Source organism: Urocitellus parryii, chromosome 3 (genome assembly GCF_045843805.1).
Source record: "Urocitellus parryii isolate mUroPar1 chromosome 3, mUroPar1.hap1, whole genome shotgun sequence".
Classification (NCBI taxonomy): domain Eukaryota; kingdom Metazoa; phylum Chordata; class Mammalia; order Rodentia; family Sciuridae; genus Urocitellus; species Urocitellus parryii.
In genome coordinates, this window is record NC_135533.1 from 14351666 (window position 1) to 14378193 (window position 26528).

Consider the following 26528-nt stretch of genomic DNA (forward strand, 5'->3'; position numbering starts at 1 on the left):
TTGTGAAATGTCATGCAATTAATATTTGATATTTCAGCCATGTGAATGCCTGTTAGAAATAAATAGATTTTGAAATTCGTTAATCAGGGTTCTTCGTAACTAGAGTTACCTTAAATGTATAGTGGTGCATTATGTAAAAGATTGCTATGGTAAATCTTGCCAGAAATTGAAGGCATTTTTTAAAGTCAGCTATTTTTTCCCCAATTGTATTAGTTTCCTATTGCTGCTATAACAAATAACCACAAACACAGTGATTTAAAACAACACTAATTTATTCCCTTACAGTTCTGGAGGCCAGAAGCCCCAAATCAGTCTCACTGGTATAAAGCAGGCTGTTCCTTCTGGTCCCCCTTGGCTTGTCAATCTCTGCTCCTAGTTAATGCTCTGCCTTCTCTCACATGGTACCCCTGCATCCCTTTAACAAGGACCCAGTGATTACACTTGGGGCCCACCCAGATAATCCAGGATATTCTCCCTTCCCCAAGATTCTCAACATCATTGATCTTCAGAATTCCTTTTGTCCTTTAAGGTGGCTTTCACTGGACCTCTTTGGGAGCCATGATTCAGTCATCTTACCAACTTCTAAAGCCTACAGATCCAGATTTTATTTTGGGTGTGTCTGAAAAGGAGAAATGCCCTGGCGAGCCCCGCAGGTTGCCTTGGGCTTCTGTTTGGACAGGACTGGATGGTGAGGCTACTGGGAAGAGGGGAGGCGACCCTGCAGCCCACACACCCAGCTCCACCATCTTGCAGCACCATCTTGCTCTGGTAGCCCTAGTGTCTCAAAGGCAAGTAGATGAGAACTTTACAGAAAATCTTCCAACTTCAGAAATAAGTTACCCCATTGATGATCACTGTAGTGCAGAGAGTGAACAAACTTTTCCATTTTTATGTTAAGTTTTCAGGGCAAGAAAGTCAGTGGAAGTCCTGTAGACTCCAGGAGTCTAAGATCTAAATCTTCTAAAGCCAGTCATTTGTAGAGCACCTTGGTCATTTGGCCTTGTGGGCATGAACTTTTGCCTACTTCCCAGTTTCCTTTAACTAAATGCATTTATTTGAAAAGGAAACTCCATGTGATGAGCGTGAGTGAAAATCAGTTCCCCTTCCATAAATAAAAACTGAAGGTGAAACAAAACACTTCTCAATGGAAGATCTCCAAGGTGCACCCCTTATAATGATCTCATCTGCCATCCAGGGTCCGTGAACCCTCCTCAAGGTTGTTCCAAGCAAGCTGAGACAGAAAATGAGGTCTGTTTACTTGGGTTCTGTGGCCTGGCTGATAACTTGACACCATGGCCAGAGAATGACCAAGGAAATCCCAGCCATTCTTAGAGTACACATGGAGGGCTGGTCCACATGAATCTCGTGGTCTCAGAACTATGGAGAGTGGTCTGCGTTTGACCTTGGGTTTATTCCAAACTCCAATGGTGGTTTCCCTGTAGGAAGGGGAGAAGTCTCGGTAGCGGTCCTTGGCAGTGTCGGGGCTGATGCTCATGGATGTTTTACCAGGAAAGAGAACCGTGGGGACAGCAGGTATTCATTCACTGACGCCTCCTACAGGCCAGCACGGAGCTGGGTGCCACATGCCAGGATGCCAATGACCTTGACCCATGCCACTTACAGCCTAGGGGCCAGACAGACATCCAACAGCACAAAGCAAATAGTTCATTAAGCAGGTCCATGATGATCCTCTAGGATCCTCACAGCAAAGAAGTGTCACAGGACCTGCCACAGGACGCACCCACTCAAATACACAATTTCTGCTCTGATTATACTTCTGACTCTTACACGGTATTTGTTGAACAGCAGCAAATGGGCCTGGTGCTCACTGTTTCCCTCCAAAACAAGTTTGTAAACAAAAAACGGCCAGGGACCTCCAAAGAGGACCATTTCCCACAAGACTGTCAAGCAGAGGCCTGGAGCTAGAGGTGGGAGCGCGGGCTTTGTTCCTGGTTCTCTGCCACAGCACACAGGTGGCACCAAAGGATCCTGGGAGTGTCCTACCCTTTTGTCCCATAAGAAAAAGACTGACAGAGACACCCGTGGTGTCCCAACGTGAATACACATGCCACCTTCGCTTCCACGTCAAAACCAGAACACACCGCAATGCGTTGTCCAGCCAGTGAGTGGCTGGTGTTCATGACGCGCCTTCCTGCCATCCCCCATGCCCTGCCCGCCAGGATGCGAGGAAACACGGCCACAGGTTCTGGGTTCCCGAGCTGTGTTTTGCAGAGATGGAAAAATAACTCAGTTGCCCCAGATCCACAGGAGCATGCTACAATTTAAAGGACTCTTGTTCCTCCGAGAACAGGTCAGGGTTGAGGCCACAGCCTTGGAGTTTGAGTCTCTCTGTCTGCCAATTAGCAGGCTGGGCCTCACTGATAATTACGCTCTCAAGGTGGTGGCTTGTTTAAGTAATTGATGATGTTGTTCTCATTGGGGAATCTTAGCACATCAAAAGCTGTGGAGAAACCCAAATTCACCTAGAGTCTGAATTAATCATTTTGTCAAGCACAACAAAGACTTGCTTGCTTTGCTATTAATCCCAGATGAGGTAGCAGCCCTCAGTTAAATAAGGAAACCGTGGTGCCTTTAATTAATGTTTCAAAGAGCAAAAGCTCGCTCTTTCACTGGTTTTATTTTCATGAAAATGGTGGGAACTACACGTAGAACAGGTATTTTTCATGCTTCTCCAGTGCAAGGAGAGTGAGATCAGACTTCACTAAAGATTACAGAAAAGGATCTGGGGAGCTTAGTTGACCACAAGGTCAGATGTTGCCTGGGTCAGAGGAAGTTCAGTGTATGACTCTAAATGCTACCCAGTGGCCTTAGCACTTCTGCCTGCCACACACTTGGCTTCTGAAACACCCCCCAAGAGTTCCCATTTCCCCCAACACTGCTGAATCAGCCGTTCTGATCCCAGATCATCTCCCATAAGACTCCTTCGCCAACCTCGGCAGCTCCCCCAGCCTCCTGACAGCCCCTAGTGCCTCTTTGTCTCCACCTCCAGAGCCACAAGCCAGCCGTGTCCTCTGCCTGGCATCTGGTCACAAGCAGACTCCAACCCAAGATCACGGGGGCCGGAGCAGAAGCCCGGGGTGCTGGGGTCCAGAGGGGAGGGTGGACATGCGCCGTGCTGGTCTGACCCCACCGCACACTTGGACACCCCAAGACCAGCGAGGCGCCAAGGAGCCAGTCGGGAAGGGGTCCGAAAGCCCCTTAACCCAGCTCAGCTGCACTTAACAGAGCGTGGGTGCCGTGCAGAGGATGAGCACACCCCAGCTCCTAGGGAGCCGCCCGTGGGCCATGCTGAGGAGTGGGGGTCACCTTGGACTTGGGAAAGCCGAGGTCACTGTCCTCAAGTGCTTCTGCTCTTGCCTGTTAACTCTCCACGTCCTCACAATCAGGAGTGTTTACAAACCCCGACGTCGTCTTCGACTCTCTTAAAACTGTCTGTATCAGGTGTCAGAGCCCCACACGATGCCGAGGTCTTATTTTGACCTAACCGTACACACAGGGAGTAGAATTTCGGTCTCCAGTCCTTCCTCTCCCTCCTCCCTGTTCCCCTTCCTCTTCTCTACTGGTCTTCCTTCTACTTATTTATAGTTTTTTTTTTTTTAAATTGGTGTTTTATAAACAGACATAAAGGTGAACTCACGGTGGCCTCTTCCTGTGTGCATTGCATGACTTGGTCAATTCATTCCACATTTCCTCTTTTTGTCTGTCCCTCCTCCTCCTTCTTCCACTCCCTCCACTCATCTCCCTTCGATTTTCATGGCATTTCCCCCTGTTTATTTTGGTCTATCTGCCACATAGGAGAGGAAACATTTGACCTTTGACTTTTGGGGAGGGGTACCAGGTATTGAACCCAGGGGTGCTTAACCACCAAGCCACAACCCCAACCCTTTTAATTTTTTTGAGACAGGATCTTGCTAAGTTGCTTAGGGCCTTGCTACGTGGCCGAGGCTGCCCTTGAACTTGCGGTCTTCCTGCTTCAGCCTCCGGAGCTGCTGGGATTACAGGAGTGCGCCATCGTGCCCTGCAGCCCTTGACTTCCTGAATCTGACTTTGTCACTCAGCGTGATGTTCCCCAATTCCATTCATTCACCAGAAAATGCCACCATTTCATTCTTCTTTATGACTCGGTGAAACTCCGTGGTGTATGTGTACCACCCTGTCTTTACCCAGCATCCGTTCATGGGCACCTGGGCTGGTTCCGTAACTCCGCCACTGTGAATTGTGTTGCTCTAAACACCGATGTGCCTGTGTGAGGAGTTTTTTAGGATAGATACCAAGGAGTGGGGTGGCCAGGTCATAGGGTGGTTCCAATCCCAGTCTTCCGGGGAATCTCCACACTGCTTTCCAAAGTAGTTGTACTAACTTCTCACTAAAAATGTGTGAAAGCACCCTTTCTCCACATCTTCACCAGCATTTATTATTATTTGTATTTTTGATGATCACCACTCTAACTAGAGTGATACACTCTCAAGGTAGTTTTGAACTGCATTTCCATGATTGCTAGGGATGTGGGATGTATTTGTTGGCCATTTGTCTTCCTTCTTTAGAGAAGCATCTGTTTATTTCGTTTGCCCATTTATTGACTGGGCTTCCCCCCCTGTGGAGTTAAGTATTTTGAGTTATTTATCTAACCTGGATATGGATCCCCAGTCAGAGCAGCAGCTGGCAAAGGTTTCCCCCGACTCCGTGGGCTCTTTCTCTGTGCTGTTAATTGTCTCCTTTGCTGTGCAGAATGTCATTAATTCAAGGCCATCCCACTTATTGATTCTTGGTTTTATTTCTTGGGCTTCAGAGGTCTTGTGAAGGAAGCCAGTGCTTGTACCAATATGTTGGAGTATTGAACCTGTTTTCTTCTAGCAGTCGCAGAGTTTCTGGTCTAATTTCTGGGTCTTTGATCCACTCTGAGATGACTTCTATTCAGGGTGAAACACAGGAACCTAGTTTCATTCTTCTACGTGGGGTCTCCAATTTTCCCAGCACCATTTGTTAAGCAGGCTGACTTTTCTCCAATGTATGTTTTTGGCACCTTTATCAAGTATCAAGTGGCTGCCTGTGAACTTGTCTGTGCCTTCTGTTCTATTCCATTGCTATTTGTGCCTGTTTTGATGCCAGCACCATGTCATTTTTATTACTAGAGCTCTGTCGTATAATTTGAGATCAGGTAGTCACAATACCTCAATAAAATAAAACAATTGGGGATAAATCTAATGAAGGAGGTCAAGACCTCTACAATGAAGGCTAGAGAACACTGAAGAAGAAGTTGAAGAAGACCTTAGAATATAGAAAGCCTTCCGTGTTCTCCAACAGGCAGAATTAATATGGTTAAAATGGCTGTGCTACCAAAAGCAACATACAAATTCAGTGGAATCCCCATCAAAATACCAATAACATTCTTCATAGAACTAGAAAAAAAAAAAAAGTCCTGAAGTTCATGTGGAAGAACAAGAGACCCAGAATAGCCAAAGTCTTGATTCTTTTAATCTGTCTTCAGCCAATTCCCAAGTACCATCGCTCTGTGCCTAGACCTCTCCTGAAGGAGGTCTCTACGTGCATTCCTAACTGCCCCCTCCGGCGCCAGCCTCACTGTCCCTCCTTTGGACATGGGCTCTTCAACAGAGTCCCTAGAGGATACCCAGCCTCCAGTTTCTCCTCCCATCCACCCATCAGCCCTCTGCACCAGGGCCTGAAGAACGTGCTAATACGTAAACCTGACTCTGTGGTGGGTCTGCTCAGGATTCTCTGTGGCTCCTTGTCACTTTCAGACACGCCCTCGCTCCTTTGTGGGGTGTAGAGGGCCTGTGATGACCTGCCCCAGTCGTTGGCTCTGTGCCCCTTTAGCCCCCGAGAGCTTCAGCTTCCTGTTATCCCTGGTTGTTTCGGGCTTTGGCCTCGTCTCCAAGGGCAGGCCCAGGAGAGGCAGGCAGGGTGTCCAGAGCACAGTGTTTCAGGAGCCCGTCCCCCTCAGGGGGCGCAAGCACCCAACCTGCCCTTGCATGACCCTGAACGTGGCATCCCGATGCCCTCCCTCCCCTGGTGCCCACCGACCCTGCTCTCCCCTGGGCACCCGCCCTCTCTCTACCTGGCAAGTCCTGCTCGTTCCTAGGTTTCTCTGAAGATCACCCTGGTCCCATGGAGACATTCTTCTCAGCGACTCAAAGAGTGACCGCGTCCCTAACAGGGAGGGTTGCCAGTGGATCACCGGGGAACACAGGTGTGTGTTGGTAGGAATATAATCCTGCCCACGTTCACTATTTCCTGGACCTGGTTCAGTTTCCGTGAGGATGCTTTTACTCGTCAGGAGTTGATCCTTTGTTTTTATGAAGTCCTCAAAGAGGAGCAGCATCTCCCTCCAGGGAACCCCGACAGACAACTGAATTAAGAGCCCCGAGAGGGCACCCCGGGCTGCTCCTGCCTGGGTCCTGATGGCACAGAGGGCCATGCTTGCCCTGTGAGCCAAGAGCCCTTCTGATGGCTTTACACAGAGAACTCGTTCCCTTCTCCCCTCCTCTGGGGGACACAATATCACTACCTTCATTTTGCAGACGGGACAAGCGAGACTCAGAGAAACGAAATAACAGGACTCAGGTCACCCAGCTAGTAATAGCAGAGATTTGAACCCAAGGCGCCTGGCTCTGGGCTCTGGGCTCCTCTCTAGCAGCCCTCACCGTGTCTCATTTCCCATTTGTAGGGCATCAAATTGCCTAGAAACCAACCCATCTGAAAAAGATGGGGTGAGGAGAGCCCGACTTGGTCTCCTTTGTGGGATGGGGCCCTGCAGAAAAGACCAGTACCATTTACCGGACCCTACCATCCCCAGGGTTCAAATCACCTGGAGTGTTGTTCAGGGCTCCAAGACTGAGATCAAGTGGGGTCCTGACCTGGGAGAGGAATACAGGGGCTGTTTCTTTGGCCCGCTGAGGTTGGTTACCTCGGAGTAGCCAAGGTCAGTACGACAGGCAGTGGGCATTTGTAATGGGTCCACGGAATGATTCCAAGTTCCTTCCTATCTAGCCGAGTAGGCATTCAAAAACTATCTGCCAATTGGATTAGAGGTCACGCCTGCACAGACACAGCCGATGCCCCATCTTTCCACTGCCATGTGGAATGCTGATTTGCCTAGAAGAGGCCTGGGAACCCAGTTCTGATGCCCAGCTTGGCACCCGGCTTACAACACTTAGCAACTCAAAGGCACAAAGAAGATTGTGAGTGGTTCCAAAAATAATCATAATCCTCTTGCATCTTGTGGGTACCAGTAATCCCCAAATCTTTGTCTTCACCTAATTCTTGGCAAGTTCACCCATTGGGCCTTTGATGATCTCTGGGCTAGCTTGGTCAACGGTGAGTCCAGCTGGAAATTGTATTATACAAGATCAAAAGGCAACAGCTCCAGCCCAAGATCACTGAGTCTTGACTCCTGTTGCTCATCAAGGTGGTTGGTTCTGGCTCTCACCACTCTGGGCTCTGGACCAAATGCTCAGACCCACAGAACCTGTCTGACCCTTCCTCATGGCCAACCCATCTGGGTTTGGCCTCTTCTCTGCCCCTTGAACCTTGAAATTCCTTCCATTTTTGTAATTTTGTCTTAATCCCAACCCCCTAGCCACTTGTATCTCATCACCTGTATTAGTTAGCTAGTGCTGTGTAACAAGTGAACCCCAGACTTAAGTGACTTAAACTTCAGAGTATCTGAGAGTCAGGAATCTGGAAGCAGATTACTGGGTGGTTAGTTATAGTCATGTTGAACAACCCACGCCCAAGCTCACCCACTTAGCTGGGGGCAAGCTGTACCATCTGGGCATTTGTAGGGCTGCTCAGCTGGCTTCCTCCCCCAAACAAGCAATCCCAGGTAGAGAGTGCAAGGGTCTGGGATAGATGCTTCAGTCTTCCGTAACCTAATCCTGGAAGTGATGTACTGTCACCTCTGCTGACCAGCCCAGGTACCGTGAGAGAGGAGACTCTGTGAGGCCGTGGATTCCAGAGCAGGGATCACCGGGGGACATTTTGTAGCTAGCTACTGCATCACCAGTGTCCCAGTGTGGACAAATTCAATGAAATGACATCCTCCTCCTGAAGTTTCACCTTGGATTTTTTCAAATGGGTGACTCAGCCTCGTCATGCCTCTGAGCCATTTCCTCCTGCCATGAGATTCTCAGACAAGATGTGACTGTTCCACTCTTTGGGAGGTATTTGTTGCTTACTCTGTGCCACGTGTCATCCCCACGTGCCAATGTCCATCCTGAGAGAAAGGATGGGGCTTACTTTGCTTTCACTGTCAAAGAAATTCAAGGAAAACTTCAAATTGGAGTCGATAGAGTGGATGTAAAGTCTTCGGAAAGCGGCAAGGGTGACGACAGCTCACATTTACTGGGCCCTTGCCGTGAATCAGGCCTGGTGCTGACTCATGAAACAGAATTACAAAAGCGTTTTATGAACATTGGGCCCTTTCATCTCCACCAACATCCTGTTAGGCCCATTAGACAGATGGGGATGCTGAGCCTTAGAGTCTGACCACAGGCCTGGGCTGGCGGTGGGCAGCCAGGCCACAGCCCAGGCCAGGGCCTTACCCTCAAGCCAGGCCTCGGCCTCATCCGTCCTGCCTGAGGCTGAGGAGGCTGGACTTGTTTCTGGGGGCTCCTCAAACAAACTCCACAAATTGGGTGGCTTCGGACAGCAGAAATCCCTTCTCCCACCATCCGGAGGCCAGACGTCTGGAATCCAGGTGACAGCAAGGCCGCGTTTCTGTGAAGACGCCAGGGAGGATCCTTCCTTGCCCCTCTCTAGCTTCTGGAAGGGGCCGGCCACCCTGCGTGTCCCTCGGCTCATTGAGGCACCCCCCAGTCTCTGCCTCCATCTTGGCACGATGTCCCCTGTGACGAGATCTTCATTTCATCCTCCGCAAACGCACGTTTGCATCCCGATTCCCTCTTATGAGGGCCCCAGGCACGGGATTAGGGGCCACCCTGTGTCGTATGACCTTGGGTTCACCTGTTCAGATCCGCAGAGACCCTGCTTCCTGGTGGAGTCACATTCTGAGGTTCTGGTGGGCGTGGACTTGGGGGGCACTGTTCAACCCAGCACCCGAACTGGCACAGCCCCTAGAAAGGGCCCGAGGGGAATAGCCCCCCAGGTGTGTATCGGTGGGGAGGGAGCGTCCTTCACCCTAGGGACCCGGAGGAGGGAGCCGCCTCTGGTGAAAGGAGACACTCTTACCAAACTGTCCCCCAGCCCTTTCCAAAAGTCCTACTTTGTTTTTCTGTTTTCTTTTTCTTTTTTTTTTTTGCTACACATTATTATGATGCTCACTCATCTACATCTTAGTCAGCCCACCCTTCCTACAGGAGGAAAGGCAATAAGACTCCGTGCCTGCTCCTGGACACCAAAGCACCTCCCTGCTCCTCTCCACCACTCCCTAGAGGACAGGGTGCAACGTGCCTGAGACGTCGATGTGCAAGAGTGACCAGAGTGTCTTCTTATCTTTCACCCCCAAGTTAAGTTCACCGTGTGCCAAGCGGATAGGGGGAGACTCCCCTTTCTTCTTTCACCACTAGCCAGCACCAAGGGGTACTTTCTGGAAGGACAAAAAAATGAACATATTTTTTTCCTTAATAACCCAGTAGGGCTCCAGGACCCGTGAGAATATTTAACACAATTCTGGAGCTATTTGTTTTCAGCCATAGCCAATTCTTGGCAGAACGACATCCATAAATTTAGTGCCCAGCGCAGAACAATGAATTTGTCCTAAACAATACAGCTCTCGGGCTGCAAGGCTGTCCCCAGGCTGTTGTATTTCAGGACCTGGAGAGCAGGCTGTGTTTTCTGCGCCCAGGTTTCCTCTGGTCTTCTGGCCTTCAAACTGCCTCTTCAGCCTGGGGTTGGAGGCTCACGGCCCTCCCCAGAGCCTCCCCTGAATCACTCCTTTGCTCCTCCTAGAATATGTTCCAGATCCTTCATCGGTCAACCCTGACTTTTATCACTTATTTGGCTAGAAATTTTCTAGGCACATCCCCAGGCTCCACCCAGATCTGACTGGGGCCCTGCACTGAGTCCTGAACCCTGCTTCAGCCCCTCACAGCCAAGACCCACCCTGACCCCTGGGTCAGGGTCTCTCCTGGCAAATTCCTCATCCATGTCTATGTTTTTTATCAGAGTTAGTTTTTTCACTTATAATAAAACTTCAAGGGTCCCTTCGTCTTAAGTTTCGTGTTTATTTTAATTTCTTTGATTGTTTTATCTTGTCTTCTCACTTGTGGCCATTTTCTGCTTTGCCAGAGGGTCAGAATCCAGATGTGTGACCTTGGAGCCTGTGGCAGATTGCTTTGTTGTCCCTGATTCCTCATGTCTTCCCTGTATCCAAGTCTACACCCATGTCCTTTGCTCCATAACATTACAAGACCTCTTACTCCATGAGGACAGACTTCTTTCCCACCTTGTCAATGTTGGGCTGGCTTAGCCCGTGGAAGTGGGTAGAAGTGACCTTAAGGCATTGCTGGGATGAAACCCCAAAGACATCGTGTTTCTGCTTACATTTCTTGCATTCCTGTGGTTTGTCCAAACTATAGCTTCCCCTTCTTACTGCCCTAAGTAGCCTCTTTAGTCTGGGCCATATTAAAAATATGTGGCATTGATCTGAACCCCACCCTTAACCTGGGGTGGGGTTCAGAGCTACCTAGGAACAGAGCTACCCCAGGCAACCCATGGAGCACAGGAAAAACAAATGTTGACATTTTCCAATGAGTTTGGGGTGGTTTGTTACACAGCATTATTGTAGCAATAGCTGACCAATACAGGTCCATTTACTTAACTTCTCTGGACCTTCATTTTTGCATCTATACAATGAGACTGTTGGATTATCATCAATGAAGAACAATCTTTCTTCTGCTACACAACTAATGGTGATGAGAGAGAATCAACAACCACAGGGACTAAACACACCAAAGTCAAATACTTCAAAACACTAAAGAAAAGTGGATTGGGAAATATTAATCCAGGTTAGGAACTGGGGACTTAGTGGTGACCAGCAGTGAGTTATTTCAGTGGAAATGGAGAAGAAGCCCCAATGTAGAGCAGAAGGGTAAATGGGAGGTGGCAAGCATATGGTCTTCTCTCAACCACCTTGCTAGGAAGGAAATGATGGGTGGGATAGAGCACACAGAAAGGAGAGGCAGCCTGCCGGGCACAGCGACTTGTGATGCTGAGGCAGGGGGATTGCAAGTTCAAGCCCAGCCTCAGCAACTTAGCAAGACCCTGTCTCCATAAAAAATGAAAAACTCTGTAGGAAAGTGCCCCTGGGTTCAACTCCCAGTGCTGAGGATAGAAGAAGAGGAGGTGATTGTTTGGTTGGCTGCCCGACTTACTTGTTTGTCGTAAGACAGAAGAGAATTGAACCTGCAGAGAAACGTCAGCAATGGCACAGTTGGGCATGCTGCAGCAGGGCTTGGGGCTTGGGCCAGGACGAGCAGAAACAAAATGTCTGGCCCAGAGAGAGAGGAGCGCGGCTTGGCCGGATTCGCCCATTGATTTGCTACATGTCATTTACACTTCAAGTTCTCAAACCCAGGGGCAAGGCAGGTGTCATGAAAGGAAGACCAAATGAGAAAAGGGCTCATGTCATTTAAATAAGATGATACCTGTCAATTTTGACATGGAATTTTTTAACATTTTTTTGGTACCAGGGATTGAACTCAGGGGCACTAGACCACGGAGCCATATCCCCAGCTTTATGTTTTATTTTACTTAGAGACGGGGTCTCACTGAGTTGCTTAGTGCCTCGCCATTGCTAAGGCTGGTTTTGAACTCACAATCCTCTGCCTCAGCCTCCCCAGCCACTGGGATTACAGGCGTGCGCCACTGCACCTGGCAACATGGAGATTTTTTAAAAATTTCTGGAAAGTGAATGGAGTTCCAAGTTTGATTTATAGAGAGGTTTTTAAAGAAAAAAATAGATTTTCTTCAACTTTTAAACACCTACAACTAAGAGGCCATGGGGAATAAAACTGGTCATCAATAAATTAACGACAATATAGGTTAATGCCGGGTTTGCCACTCACAGGGTCCCCGTACTTGCTTTCAAGGAGAGGAGGAAGGGAGGGCACCTCCGCTTCACCATTCAGGAGGTGGTAAGACTCAGGGAGGTGGCTGACACCTCTCTGTGTCTCTGGCCTCTGTGGAAGGAATGGCACCGTGTCCCCAACACTCTCCTTCCCAAACACTATAAATCTGCTGTATTCTGACTCTAGTCCCTGCCACATGACCAATGGTCCCTGTGTCATCCTCTTCTTGTCAAGTCCCATAGGCATTTTATAAACCTCATCTTGGTTGCCAAGGTCAAAATCCACTTAGTGGTAGAAGTTCAGGAGCAACTCCAAGGAGGCCAGTGGCTTGGAATGAAACTCTCCTAGCTTTCCCACCCCAATGCATCCCTGGGGACCATGTGAGAAATCAGAATGATGTTTAAAAAACCAAGAAATAAAAGCCACGATCTACCTGCCCAGTGCCCACACGATGACTATTGAGTACGTCTGCAGTCACCAGGTCACACTAACAGCCAGCACTGACTGGACACGATCAGTGCCAGCCACTGCTCCAAGGCCATCCACGATCCAGCACATGCCATCCTCCCCCGTGCCAGGAGGGATACCGTCATTATCCTTATGTGACACAAGGGAGAGTGAGATACAGCGACCTTACCTAGCTTGCTTGTGGTGCACAGGGCCAGGCAGAATGTGACCCCAGGAGCTCTGATTGCAACCCCGAGCTCTGGACCGTTATGGAGTGGGGAAAGGGGTTGCCGAGCGGAGTTGAGCTGGCCAGCTGCTGGAGAGCTTGAGAGCAGCCCATTTTCCTAAATAGGTTCAGCTGTCACTTTGCACTATGATTATGTGTTGCGATCCTTTCCTTTGCAAATATCACAGAAGTGAACTTCAACCCTCAGCCCAGTCCAGCCTGAACTAGAAAGACAAGATCTTTTATTAAGATCTGAATCTCAAGGCAGTGAATTCTGCAGTCTAACAAGTGAGGGTGGTAGCTGGTCGCCCGGGGGCTGCAGTCAGGACCAACTGGAAATGCTCTGCGAGGACATTCACGGTGGCCAAGAACAGCTCACGTGCCCTGAGCATCCACACACTCCAAGCACACGCCACACGAAGTCCGAGAGTCGGCCTCTTTCGCTCCGTTTGCTTGACCAAATCATCGGATGATGATTGCCAGACAGAGGTGTGTCAGGCACGCAGGCGCCATGCAGGCCCTTAGGCTGAAGGTGAGGAAGACCAGCCCTGCCCCTGGGAAGCTTGCCTGCCAATGAGGCCAGGTCAGTGGTCAGGGGGAGACAGGGTGGCAGGTGCGTGAGGCAAGAGCCTGGGGTGCAAAAGAGGCGCCTGGGACAGCCCCCTGAGCAAAGGGGCAGATATCCCCATAGAGGGAAGGAAATCAGGGGCAAGCAGTGCTGGGTGGAGGAGTCGTGAGCACCAAGGGCCAGGGGCCAGGTGAGAAATGAGAAGAGATGGGCCACAGAGGGGACAGGATGAGGCCAGAAAGAGCCCTGTGGGCGGAGCCAGGAAGACCAGGGGGAGGTTTTCATGCAGAGGAGCATGGGGCTCCCAGGGGGCTATCTCTGTCATCAGAGGCGGGACAAACTCGAGGAACACAAGACAGGAGGCGGGGAAACCAGTTGGGGCGATTTCCAGTCCGGGGTGTTCTTGAAGACCTGACTGGGCGGAAACCCATGCCTCTGCCCAGAAGTGGGTCCTCCCGGTCCTCTCTTAGGAAACTAGCCAGCAAGGGTGGACGACTCGCCCAAGGTCCCAGAGCAGAAGCAGCGTGTCTGTCCCTGGCTGATTTCCACAATCAGTGGAAATCACTTCCAGAAACTTCCAATGACCAGGAGGTGATGCTCTGCCCACTCTTGTGTACAGAGACTGTTAAAAACCTGAAGGGTACAGCTGTCTACTCCCTTTCGGTGCGTTCCAGCCTGGGGGCCTCGGTTGCCTATTGATTTGGGAGGTGGGAAGGCCGCAGGAGGTTTTGCACATCTTGGAGAGCCTAATGTAAACTGTGCATTTGTTGACAGGGAGAGGTGCAGGTGAGCTCAGATGTCAAGTCTCTTTGCTGTGGAGTGGGATGATGACCTGGTACTCTCGTGCTGGTTATCTCATTGATCAGCCCTTCTCATTGGCAGAGCTTCCCATCAGCTTGCCTTGGAATAATTAAGATGGGGGATCAGTCAATCGTTACTTACACACACACATTGTGGTTGGGACACAGAACCCAGGACCTGTGGGGAAGGTAATAGAAACAGCGGCTATTGGTGAAAACTTAGATGCTGCTGCTTTGACCTATGAGGACTGCAGTTCAGCAGGACAGTCAAGGGGGAGAGTGTCCTCAGCTGCCCCCGGGGGATCCCACATCTGCTGGTAGTAAGATGCCACCCTCAGACCCTGAGTGCTCTGTGAACCCCAACATACCACATCTGCTGAATGGCTGTGTCCCTTCTTTGCAGTCTTGATTTGCAGTGTCTAATGTGACAATCCCTTTATCTACCTGGATTCATGAGAATGTTATCCTCAGCCGGTCAGTGAAGTAGACCAGCACACAGCCCAGAAGGACTCTGGTATCAATGAGTGCATGAACTAAGAAAGAATTTATTTATTCTCTCAATAACGCAAGTGCAAGGCATTCCTCCAGGAGCCAAAAGTACAAGTTGGAGAGAGATGGATCCTACCCTCCCCCACATGTGCAAACACACACATGCACACCTGTGCGCACACACGTTGTAACCATCATCATTTGGAAGCAGTGTTGCTATCTCCATTACTTGTGGTATGATCATGGTCATGATCATTTATTGAGCAGCTACTATGAACAGGCACGCAAGGTCTTAAGATTCAGGCTCTGCCCTTAGGGGCATATAGGCAGGTGAATACACAAGAAAATAATGTAGTGAGTGCTAAGGCAGAGACAGAGAGTCCTAAGGGCTTCCAATCAGGTTGACTTGGAATAATTAAGATGGGGGAACCAATCAATCGCTACTTACATACACACTGTGGTTGGGACAGTAGAACCAATGATACTGGGGGCTGGCCTGATGGCAGAGATTTTCACCAGCAAAGTGATGTCAGGGGAAAGAGGAGCTGGAATTAGGGAGACAGGAAGTGTTCGGGCAGCACAGGCTGTGTGCGTGTGACGTGGGGAGAGCGGAGCATGGTGCACAGGTGGGAGGGCAGAGGCGGGAGGACCTAGTGAGAATGTGGAGGTGGCTGCTGGTTTGGGGGCAGGACACTGGCTCCCCCCAGGGTGTCTACATGCAGTGCTTGGGAAGACAGGATTTTGGTAGAAGCCACTATTAGAGGCTGGCTTGTTTTTGTGGACTGTCTCTGATGTAATTTTTGCAGATATTTTTTTGGGGAAAAATGTGGTCCTCTTTCTGGAACCGTGTTCAGGAATTGGCAGTCCACGGAAGTGAATCACACCTTTGCAAGCACACACAGGAGGTGTACGGTGACCCTGTGTGACTCTGTGTTGAGGCTGAAGACAACCCAATAAAGCTGAGGGCTCCTGGGAGCTGCAGAATCTGTCCACCTGCCTCCTTAGCCCAGCCTCTAGGAAGCTGCGAGACATCACCTATTTCTGACACACCAGGAACAAGGTGGTGCTTAATAATTGAAGCACCCATCAACAGCAGTGTAGGCATCTTCCTCGTCCCTCCATCCCCAAAGTCTCATCCCCATGTCCAGATGCACGTTATTCCTGCAAGCAGAGACAAGTCCCTCTAATGCTACTGAGGTTCCCAAAGGCACACCTTCAACGGCAGGTGACAGCCTATTAGGTTTGTCCCCATGGCATTTGTGGGTCATCCAACATCTTGATTCCTAGGAAAACCACTTCCTCCCAGGGAAAGATGCACCACCCATGCTCTCAAGCAGCTCAGTAACGGACAAACGTAAACCTGACGGGTTGCTTTGCTTATGCGACAAAGGAGATTCTTCTTCCATTTCTGCTCAAAGAATAGATGGTACCAGAAATCTGAACTCCTTACTGGATGAGAGCATCTATGACCCTAAGTCGTGAGAGTATGGCTGCTGTTTTCTTAAACAAAACAAATGAACAAAATGAAACAGAAAACAACACAGGAGCCCAATGAACGTGGCCCTTCAACAGAGTCTGCCAGCTTCCAGAGGGCGCGTCCCCCTCTGGAACAAACAACCAGAAGTCTCATTTGTTTTATGATCACATTTCATTTTGGATTGCAAATCACATTACCTGGTTTAATCACTTACTTGCCCGAAATCAGGCTGTTTTAAAAACTCAACCTCCTCTCAACCAAGATGTGTCACCACGAGACACACCTAGACACCAGGCACCGCCCTCTGGGGAAAGTCCTGAGGCTGAGTCCTCCGATAGTGGCCGAGTCTGCAGGGAGGGTTCAGCCATCAGGAGGATGCCTTTGAAGGTCACGAAATTCATTTGGCTGTATAAGTTCTGGTGTGTATGCTAAAATAATCAGTCACGTTACTTTATAGTCGCACCTCGTTCTCTGGCTCTGGAAAATCAATAAAGCGAAGAGAAGGACAGGGATGTGGTGTATAACTATTTAAAAGAGAGAAAACAAAAAACAATATTCGGTGGAAATGGTCCTGGAGGAAGTGCAGACCTAGTTTCCATAAGCAGGCTCGATTTTATCTCCAAGCTCATCACTGAGTTATTAAACCAAAGTACCCAGCCTATCCTAGGCAAAAATACAAAAAAATAAAAATAAAAATAAAAAAGGGGAAATAACACGCATCTTTCTCTAGGTGCTGGGAGGCACTGGGAATTATCCACAGCCTTTAAAATGGATTTCTAAACTGTGTCCATTAAAATGAATTTCTAAACTGTGTCCATTATTCACACACTTAATGTTTTGTTCCACCAAATGTCACAAATCCTAATGTTGCTTTGCCTAGGAAACTTCCCTACCTAAAATGTTCCTCTCCTCTGCCACCTGCATTCCAAGCCCCAGCCTAAGACCCTTCCCAAAGTCATGCCCCACTGGCTGGGGACACAGGAAGGACCAAGGGCTAGAGCTAGAGGGGGGGAAATGAGTCCTACATGAGGGTTGGTTCCAGGGACGTTACCAGCTGCAGGACACCCTGCCCACCCCAGGACCTGTCACCGAGGAGACTAGGGAACCGGGGCAGAAGAAGGAGCAGTCATTCATGGATCCCTTGGTCACATCTAACTGCCTTTGCGTGAGCCACTGCTGGCTTCAGCACAGACCTGCCTGTGCTACAGGAGTCACAACCAGCACAGATGTCACCCAGTCTAGATCATGAAGGTTCCATTGTCATTTGTGACAACTTCCCATATTACACAGCAAGTGCTTTGGTGACATTCCTGAGGGACGTGGAGGGACATTGACAACCTGCCAAGGCATATCCCAGCCACCTGGCTGGACAGCTGTACTTTCTCTTTTTCTCTGATGTGGAACTTGGAGCCAGTCCCACCCATTGGCCCTACTTCTACCTCTAGCCTTCATCCATTCCTGGTCCTAAAGTTCACAAGACACCAACCCTTGGAAGCTCAGAGTCTGCAAAAGTGTCATTTTAATGTTTCCCTCCTCTGTTTAGTAGCCCCTTCCTTCCCGGCAGGCCACAAACACGTCTGCCCTCTCTTTCCAGGGATGTCCACCTGGTCCTGTTTGCCCCTCCCCCCATAAGTGTGGTTCACCAACATTAAACAGGTTTCTTTACTGCAGAGACTCTCAGGGCCTTCGACCTGCTGTGAATCTCCAAGAATGGCCCATGTGAACACCTGATGCGCCCAACATCTTGAGGAATAGAATGAGGAAGGTTTCAGCCACATTTGGTCTGCAAGTTCCCACATTCCAAGACTGGACACGGCTCCCCTCCACCTCTGATTGGACCAGAGAACTCAGTCGTCCCTTGGTATCCACAGGGCTTTGGTACCAGGACTCCCAAACCCAAGGATGCTCATGGTCCTCATGTAAAACAGGGAGGTATTTGCACATGACTTTCGCACACCCTGTCCTACACTTTAATGTAATGTCTCTGGTTACTTCCAGGACCCTGTGCAGTGACAGTGCCGTGCAGATGGTTGTTATGCTGTACCGAGACAGGAAAGAGATGGGGAGATGCCTGTCCGTGTTCAGCGCAGCTGAACAGACCAACTACACAGAGCACCAGTGAAGGACAGAGATCCAGGCGTGGATGTGGGAAAGTGTGGCAGGGTTCGTCCACTCGTCACTCATTCTGGTGGCTTCAGTGGGACGCTGGGTACGAGGCCAATTCAAGTTTTGCTCTGTGGAGTTTTCTAGGATTTTTTTTCCAAATATTTCAGTCTGTGTTTGGTCGAACCCAGCAATGCAGATCCACAGACATGAAGGGCACTGTCCCTAAACGCTTTCTCATGTGGCTCCCATACACCGCCACCCCAGTGGTTTCTTCTAAATGAGCCAAGGAGTCTCTGTGGGTCTGGAATTGGAATCCAGTTCTCCCTCAGATAGAGCAAGCTGTCTTCTGAGAGAGAAACTTCTAGCTCTAGCGGTGGACTTTTCTGTGACCATGTTAAGTCTTCTTTTAAAAATATATTTTTAGTTGTAGATGGACACAATACCTTCATTTAATTAATTAATTTATTTGTTTTTATGTGATGCTGAGGATCAAACCCAGTGCCTCACACATTCTAGGCAACCACTGAGCTGTAACCCCAGCCCCATCTTAAGTCTTAATCATCCCCATTCATGTTTCAACTTAAACGTGTCTTAGAAGAAGCTTGAACGGAGTGCTACTGTACTGATTCCCACTTTAACAATTTGTACCTCTGGGTCTTGGTACCTGAACTTCAAATGCAGCCTGGCACCAAAAGCCCTTCTACCTTTCTGAGACAGCTCTTCCCCTCCTCTAGCTGCTTAGACTGCTACGCTGCCTGGCTCACAGCCTTGTCAGCCAAAATGCCCTGTTACTCCAAGTTCCCTGGACATTCTACTCCCCTGGTAGAAAATGTGAAACCTACATCCCCAGAACTCCATGCCCAAAGCAAGATGCTGCTTTCCTCTTTATCACTAGAAAGGAACAATTTCCCATTCTTTAGTAAAATTACTTGTTCTTTCCGAAGTATGCATACTCATTTAAAAAAAATACGAAAGATGCAGAAAGACTAAGAAAAAAAATCAACTGAAAGAAACCTACTATTAATATTTGGGCTATTTCCTTATACCCTTTCTTAAAGAATAAAGAAATCTTTCTCCTCCCTACAGGAATCCAGCTGCCAGTTCTTAGGCATTGCTTTGAAAGTTTAAACACACTAGTACTTAAGGTTGCCTTGAGCAAAATTCAAGTCATGCAACTTATTTCTTGGAGTAAGAATTTCAAATCATTTTATACAGAAAAATGGGAGGATTTCTTTTGTTTGTTTGTTTTGTGTTTTATCCTGGTGCTGGGAATCAAAGCCAAGGTCTCAGGCATTCCAGGCAAGTGCTCTGCCGCTGAGCTACAGCACAGCTGGAAAATGAGTTTTAAAATATTTTACCTGGCGGGCTGGGGTTGTGGCTTAGTGGTAGAGTGCTCACCTAGCATGCATGGGGCACTGGGTTTGAGCCTCAGCACCACATAAATATAAAATAAAAGATATTATGTCCACCTAAAACTAAAAAATAAATATTTTTTAAAAAATTGTGTTTTAAAAAAAGATATTTTACCTGGAATGTCAATCACTTAGCATGCGCTTCATGTCCTTCTAGCTAACATAATCTACATCCCCAGATCCATCCCCAGCCCCAGTGGAGCATCCCTGACCACCTGACACCCCAGGTCCCTCGCTCTGCCATCCATCTATCAATTTAGACCATCCTCATTGAAAAATGGCATCAAAGGTAATCGAGATGGGCGGGGGGAATATCAAAATATGGCCCACCTAGTTTATAACAGTCTCTTTTTCATTGAAATGAACTTATTTTGTCTTCTTCCCATATCCATGCATACAATTAATCATTAAGGTTTACGAAGTCCATGGCAGGGTCTGTGTGCTACAAGGTGAGAGGCCGTCTGCGACAGTTAGAAAAGCCGACAGCAAGTTGGCTCACACTGCAACACACTGGGCTTTCAGAAAGCGGGTGAGTCATGTGGCGAGAGATTTGAGATCCATATGGAACTGCAGAGGCCAACAGAAGACCAGAGGAAGAAAGCACCGGCAGAGACCAGGGGCAGGAAGGGGCCCTCAGCCAGCATTCACTAGGTGCCAACTATGTGCCAAGCATTGTGAGGGGAAGAGATGGGACCAGGAATCTGATAAAAGCCGTGCTGAGGAGGGGTTTCTAAGTGCCCTTGGGAAACAGGAAATGCGTCCCCAGGGAAAAGCTCTCAAGTTAGCCTTGAAGGAAAGAGCAGGGGACACACACTCCAAGCCAGGAGGCCATGGCACGCAGCTCTGCCTGGTGGCCTCCTGGAATGCTGTCTGGAAGAGGAACGTGGAGAGCCCAAGGACGGTGACCTTTGTGCTGCATCAAGGGGTGGACCCAAGAGCCCCAGAGCCAGGGGCGCTCTCCAAAAGCCCCCTCCCCTTCAGCACGGACCTCTCCAGACATCGAGGTCACCTCAGAGCCTCCATGTCTCCCCTGCCTTGGGCATCTGACCCGGACCTCCTGTTCCCTGACCTTGCCCGGGGACCTCCCACCTTGCCTGGCACACATTAACAGGTCAATAAATATCTGGGTGATAACAAATGGAAGCCAGCTCTCACTTCCTATTCACCAACCGGGCTTCGAGCCGCTCTCTTAATCTCTGCGTCTTTGAACCCAGTTATTAATTTGGCCCTGAGAATAGATTACACACGCACAGCTGCCTGGCTGAGCCGCGTGGGGTCCGTGAGTAGCTGCTGGGAGCCGATTGTAAACACCCTGTTACCGCAGCTTATCAGCCGGGACACAGGCCCCTTTGCGTGATCACAGCAGCCACGTTAATCTATGCCATCCAGTCATCCTCCCACCAGACATCTATTGAGGCCATACTGTACGGCAGGCACAGAGCTGGGAGTCACGCAGACAGAAAGAAAAAGGCACCGTGAAGTGGAGAAAAGGGTACAATATAAACACCGAGACCACCCGGAGGACTCAGGTGGAACAGAGTCTGACAACCACAGAGAATAGCTATTGATGAAAAACTAATATCAATAAACACATTTAGCAAGAAATTAAAAATAACTTATACACCTACACCACTAAAGATGGGAGGGGGTGCCTCTGGGGATGGAGCCCAGGATCTCACACCTGCTAGGCAGGCACTCTGCCACTGAGCTATTCCCCTAGCCCCAAGACATTTTAGGTTTCATAGGGGGTAATTATGATAGCCAACATCTACTATGCACCTACTGCATGCCATGCCTTGTGTATCCGGCTGTGCTAAGCACAGAAACATGCTGAGCTGGATTCTTGGGGATGAGGGGCCAGGCCTAACCATTTGCTCTTGGATTTGCATGTGGCTGGTTTCAATGCCAGATAAGCTACAGATAGAAAAGTTCAAAAGATAATTAAACCAGTTAAAAAGCAAAACGGCACTGGAACTGAAGCCAGGCTTCAGAACCCATTTCCAAGAAATCATTTCATCATCATAGAAACATCAAACGTGACTTCTACTTTCAGCTATGCAAATTCCAAAAGAATAATACCTCACATTTGCATAATGCTTGATGCTTTTCAAAGTGCTTTCTCCGTTATTAATCTACAGGTGGCTTTATTACCACCGGAAACATAAATCAAAATTCTGTTCAAACTCCATTATTTTTTCCACTTTCCCCCTCAAAACCCAGAGCCACCTAAATCCAGGTGCTTTCTACTGAGAGGGTAACTCTAATATATGTAACTGACAGAGTGGATATGCACGGATGTAGCATATTGTGAGATCTTCCATCTCCAGACATCACAGATCCAGGCTTCAGAAAATCTGTGGTTGAATTAACAAGACCACAGGGGAGCAACCGGTAGTTCAAGTTCAAGATTCTTTCAGGGAGCTGAACATGTTCATTGGAATTCATTCCCTTCTATTAGATATTAGGAAATCAGCTCTACCACTTTCTCCCTAAGTCCACAAAGTGGTCCACAAAGTGGCCCACATTTGCCAAACAGATTCCCTGTCTTTTCTGTTTTTACTGTAACAGGAACCAAGAGGCGGAATCTGCTCTAAATCCAACAGAGAAGATTGTGGAGACTCGAGGTGAGAAGATAAAGACAGGGTATGAGGATAGACTTCTCCCCAAATCGAATGCCTTTCCAATTTGTTTCTTTTTCCATCTCTTTCAAACTTAATCATGTGTGGCGTTCCCAGCCACTGAATCACCAGTGTTTCCTGACACTTCAATCTCATGCATTTTAGCAAAAGATTAACCTGCCTGTTTGCTTTTAATTCCGAAGCTGTGTTAATACTCAACTCCCTCTAGATGAGGAGAGAAGAAAAGCACACTCCCACAGACCCCACCCCGCACCAGGCGCCAGTCCCTGGGGTTGGCTCGCACTTACCATTTCAGGAGGGCCAAGAGAGCCACCAGCAGGGCCACCGTCACCAGGGGGCCACTCGCTTCCAGTTTCAGAAATCCCCAGGCTTCCATCATTCCTCGGAGACCCCAGAGAGGGCGGTCCTCCAGGCAAAAGACGGGGGGTGGATGTCTCTGCTCTGACGGGAGCCCTGAGCTTCAGGTGGAGGAGGAGCAAACAGGCACCCCAAACACGCCTGGCCAGTGGGTCCCCCAAGTGTGCTCTGTCTCAGAGAGCCTCTTAATAAAGAGGAAGGAAGAGGAGGGGAAAACAAAGGGTGGAGGGTAAGGCAATGATTCAGCAACTTGGTCTTCTTTGATGACTCTACTGTCAACAAACATTTATGTTCACTTCCTTGGGAAGCCAGAGCAGACGGACGGTCCCATGTTGGCTGAGAAACGAGATGGGGGCAGCCATAGACGGCGACTCCCACACACCGTCCTCCAAGAAGGCCTCTCCTCCAAAATCCGCATCTCTACACGTTCACGACGATCAAGTGAAGATGCGGGTCAGAAGATTATGAGGGTCCTGGAAAAACATGGGGCCCGCCATCAGCCTGATGGAACACGCTCCCTGCTTTGAGGCCAGCCTCCCCACAAGGCTCCCTAGTTCCTGGGGCTGGTGAGCCCTCTTGGCTGGGAGGGTCCCGGGGTTCTGGCTGGTGGAGCAGGGCACAGACCTCGGCTCGGGCACAAACCAGCGCTCTCGTGGTGAGTCGGGAGGTTCCCGGAATGTCGAAAGCACGCCCACAGGCTGTGTGTGTTCAGCTCTGAGCCACCTGGCTGACGGGACAGAATCACCTGGGATTAGTCAGCGTAGTCCACCTGTGGGAACGGGAAGGGCGGATCAGAGAGGTAGGTGGCAGGTCACAACCAGCTGGGGGCTCCCAGTACTAGACCCAAACAGGGAGACAGAGAAGGTGAATTGCAGGTGGAGAAAAGGGCTGCCAAGGTCATGAGCAAGTGGCCGTGATGGGGCGTGGGGGTGACCCACTGCAGGGCGTGGCCCTGGGTGGGCGTGTGTCTCCAGAGGAAAGCTTCCAGCCCAGTCGCGTCCCTGTCCGTGGTGGAGGAGTTCATCCCCTGAAGAGCCATCAGCAAAGCCTCAGGGGACATGCATGAGGGTCCTAGGTGGGGAAACCCACATGTCGCTGGCACTGCAGAGAGGCCAGTGCCATCGGAGTCCAGAGAGCCGGCTGGGGCCAGTGGTGGCTGGGAAGAAGAGCTGAGGTCCCCAGAGGCCAGATATCCACTGGGGTCACTGTCAGAAGCTTGGGCTTCATTTTCCGAGTCCCTTTGGGTGTCGTGTGGCCACATTTACCCTGGTTCCAGAGCACGTGGGCTGGACAGAGAATTCACTGGGAGACCAAAGTAGAGCCCTTCTAGGGGTCTAGTGCCTCGTCCAGACATGAGGAGGCTTGACCACGGTGGGCAGGGGAGGCGGGAAGGATGAGGTGGGGGTAAGGCATGTGGGGGTGGACCCCACGGAATTCACGGTGGAGCCATGTGAAAGGGAAGTGGAAGGAGAGACCGTGTCCGACTTCCAGACTCCTGACTTGAGCTCTAGGTGTGTAGGTCCGTTGATGAAGACTGGGGAGGTGGAGGGTGGGGAAAATCACAAATTCTGTCCTGATCCTTGAGGTGCCTGGGAGAGGCCGGAGTGGGGCTATCAAGTCCAAGTGGAATCTCAGCCCAAAACATAAATAATAGCCATCATTAGTCATTGTGACCCCATTTATGGAGTGCCACCCGTGTGCTAGTGGCTCTTCTCTGAGCTTTCGTGTGTTCATCGAATCCTTATGAACAAGTCTTTAAGCCCCATCTTACAGAAGAAGAAACAGAGGCCTGGGCTGTGACTCCAAGGCCGTGACTTCCTCAAAGAAACATTTAAGCCTGGACGTCCTCGCTGTCATTGTGGTGTTTATACCCAGAGGAACCGCTGAGTTTCAGCCATAAAGAAGACGGTGACCCACCCAGGCACCCAGCGCCTTCCTGGCTCCCCGGCTGCCCTGCCCCTCTGTTTTGTTTGCTGGCTCCGTGCCCCCAGCTGCAGCACCCCATCTGGACAGTGTCCTCGGCTGCAGCCCAGCCCTCTTGGATTCCCCTCCCCTCTGTCCCATCCGACCAACACAATGGACCAGGTGTTCTCTCTCCCAGGGCAGGGCCAGCGCTCCACAGGGGCTGACCCTCCATCCGCAGTCCAAGGAGCCGCTGTGCAGGGTGGCAGCGAGTGCCATGGAGCAGCGGCAAGGTCATCATGGCCACGAGTTCAGCCTGGGAGAAGTGACCTTGGGTATGACTTCATTCTGTGCATGTAACAGACACGCAGGAAAAAAAACCATAAAAATAAAGGACTCCAAGGTGAAATAAACATGAAAAAGGCGGGTGGTGTGAGCGTCAAGAAGTTTATTTACTGTGCGACCTCTCAGATACTTGAACCCGCTCATGGGCACAGGGGACATCCAACAGACGGCCGTGGAGACCAGCGTTGCCCAAGTGCATCTGACCACAGAATCCGTCTGCAGGGACCCTTATTCACATACCCCTGATGTGGCTGTCAGGCACATATTTGAGAAATGTTGATCAAGGAGTGGAAACCCCCCATAATGGAAGTGGCTGGTATGAGGTTCTGTCCCTGTCTAGTGATAGGAGCCAGGTCTCCAGTCCCCTTCTCGGGCTCTTTATCTAGACCATGCCCCTCACGTCTCCCTGTGGGTATGCTCCTGCCCACCTGGCCCCGGTCCCTCCTGTTTATGGAGATGGCTTGGCATGCTGGTGGCCGGCCCAGAGATGTCCAGCTTTCTTGAGATGCCAGCTCTCCAGAGGGCGCTGAGTGCACTCTGCCATCCTCTGACTAACATGCCTGGAGCCCCTCTAGGTGACTCGGGATTTGCAGAGACTGTGAACACGGTGGAGGGGTTTCCACACCCTTTCTGTGTCTGCTGCAGAGTAGAGAGAATACTCAGAATCGTGGACCGTAAATTAACCCAGGTGAAGTGCAAGGGTCAGAAATGAGAAATCTGAGGCATTTTCGTCAGGAAAGTCACATGGATAAGGACGTATTGCAATTTTAATATCTGCAGTGTGGTGCAGGGACAGTCTGGGTGGGATCTTTCTGGGACAAAGGGCAGACAATTGCCATGATATTCACCATCGTTAAACATTTGAACTTTAACTACTTTATGGACATTTTTATTTTAACAATATGTGTATCAAAAATAATCAACTCAAGGGCTGGGGTTGTAGCTCAGTAGTAGAGCACTTGCCTAGCATTCTCAACACCACATATAAATAAATAAAATAAAAGATCTATTGACAACTAAATAAATATTTAAAAAAACAATCAACTCAACAGAACTGTGTGGTAAATATCCTATGATTCCCCACTCCCACAAACAACCCCCATTAACAAATCAGTATACATACACTGGGTCTTTTTCCCTGCAAGTACAAATATGTATCTTTTTGGTTTTTGTGGAAAAAAGATCATCATGTTCATGCAAATATGCAACTCATCTTTTTAACTTACTGTACCATGAACATCTGGCCATGACCATACCTAGAGAAATATATCATTTATTACCCAGGACTCCAATCGACAGACGTGTTATAATTCACTTAGTGTATCCTCTGTCGAGTGGTGCTTGAGATGTGCCCACATTTCTCCAACTTCCAATGAAATCTTAGAATGGAATGGCTGGACCCAAAGTCGTGTGTTTCAAAAATTCTGATAGGCCAGGCGTGGTAGTGCATGCTTATAATCCCAACGACTGGGAGGCTGAGGTAGGAGGATCACAAGTTTGAGGCCAGCCTGAGCAACTTAAAGAGGTCCTAAGCAACTTAGGGAGGTCCTAAGAGACTGAAGTGAGAACTTGTGTCAAAATAAAAAATAGGAAGGGCTGGGGATGTGGCTCAGTGGTAGATTATCCCTGGGTTCCATCCCCAATGTTACAAAAGGGGGAAAAAAAAAAAAAAAGGAAGAATGCTGGTGTGTT

General features: G+C 49.4%; 1 protein-coding gene across 1 annotated transcript in view; it reads right to left on the reverse strand.

Annotated features, from left to right (window-relative positions):
- The window catches only part of Tbxas1 (thromboxane A synthase 1), a 153788-nt gene extending 131012 nt beyond the window's left edge, over positions 1 to 22776 (reverse strand). The window contains exon 1 of the mRNA XM_026405397.2: positions 22520 to 22776. Within this exon, the coding sequence (XP_026261182.1) occupies positions 22520 to 22611 (92 nt within the window). The 5' untranslated portion in view covers positions 22612 to 22776. The remainder of the gene's footprint in view (positions 1 to 22519) is intronic.
- Between the last annotated feature and the right edge of the window lie 3752 nt (positions 22777 to 26528).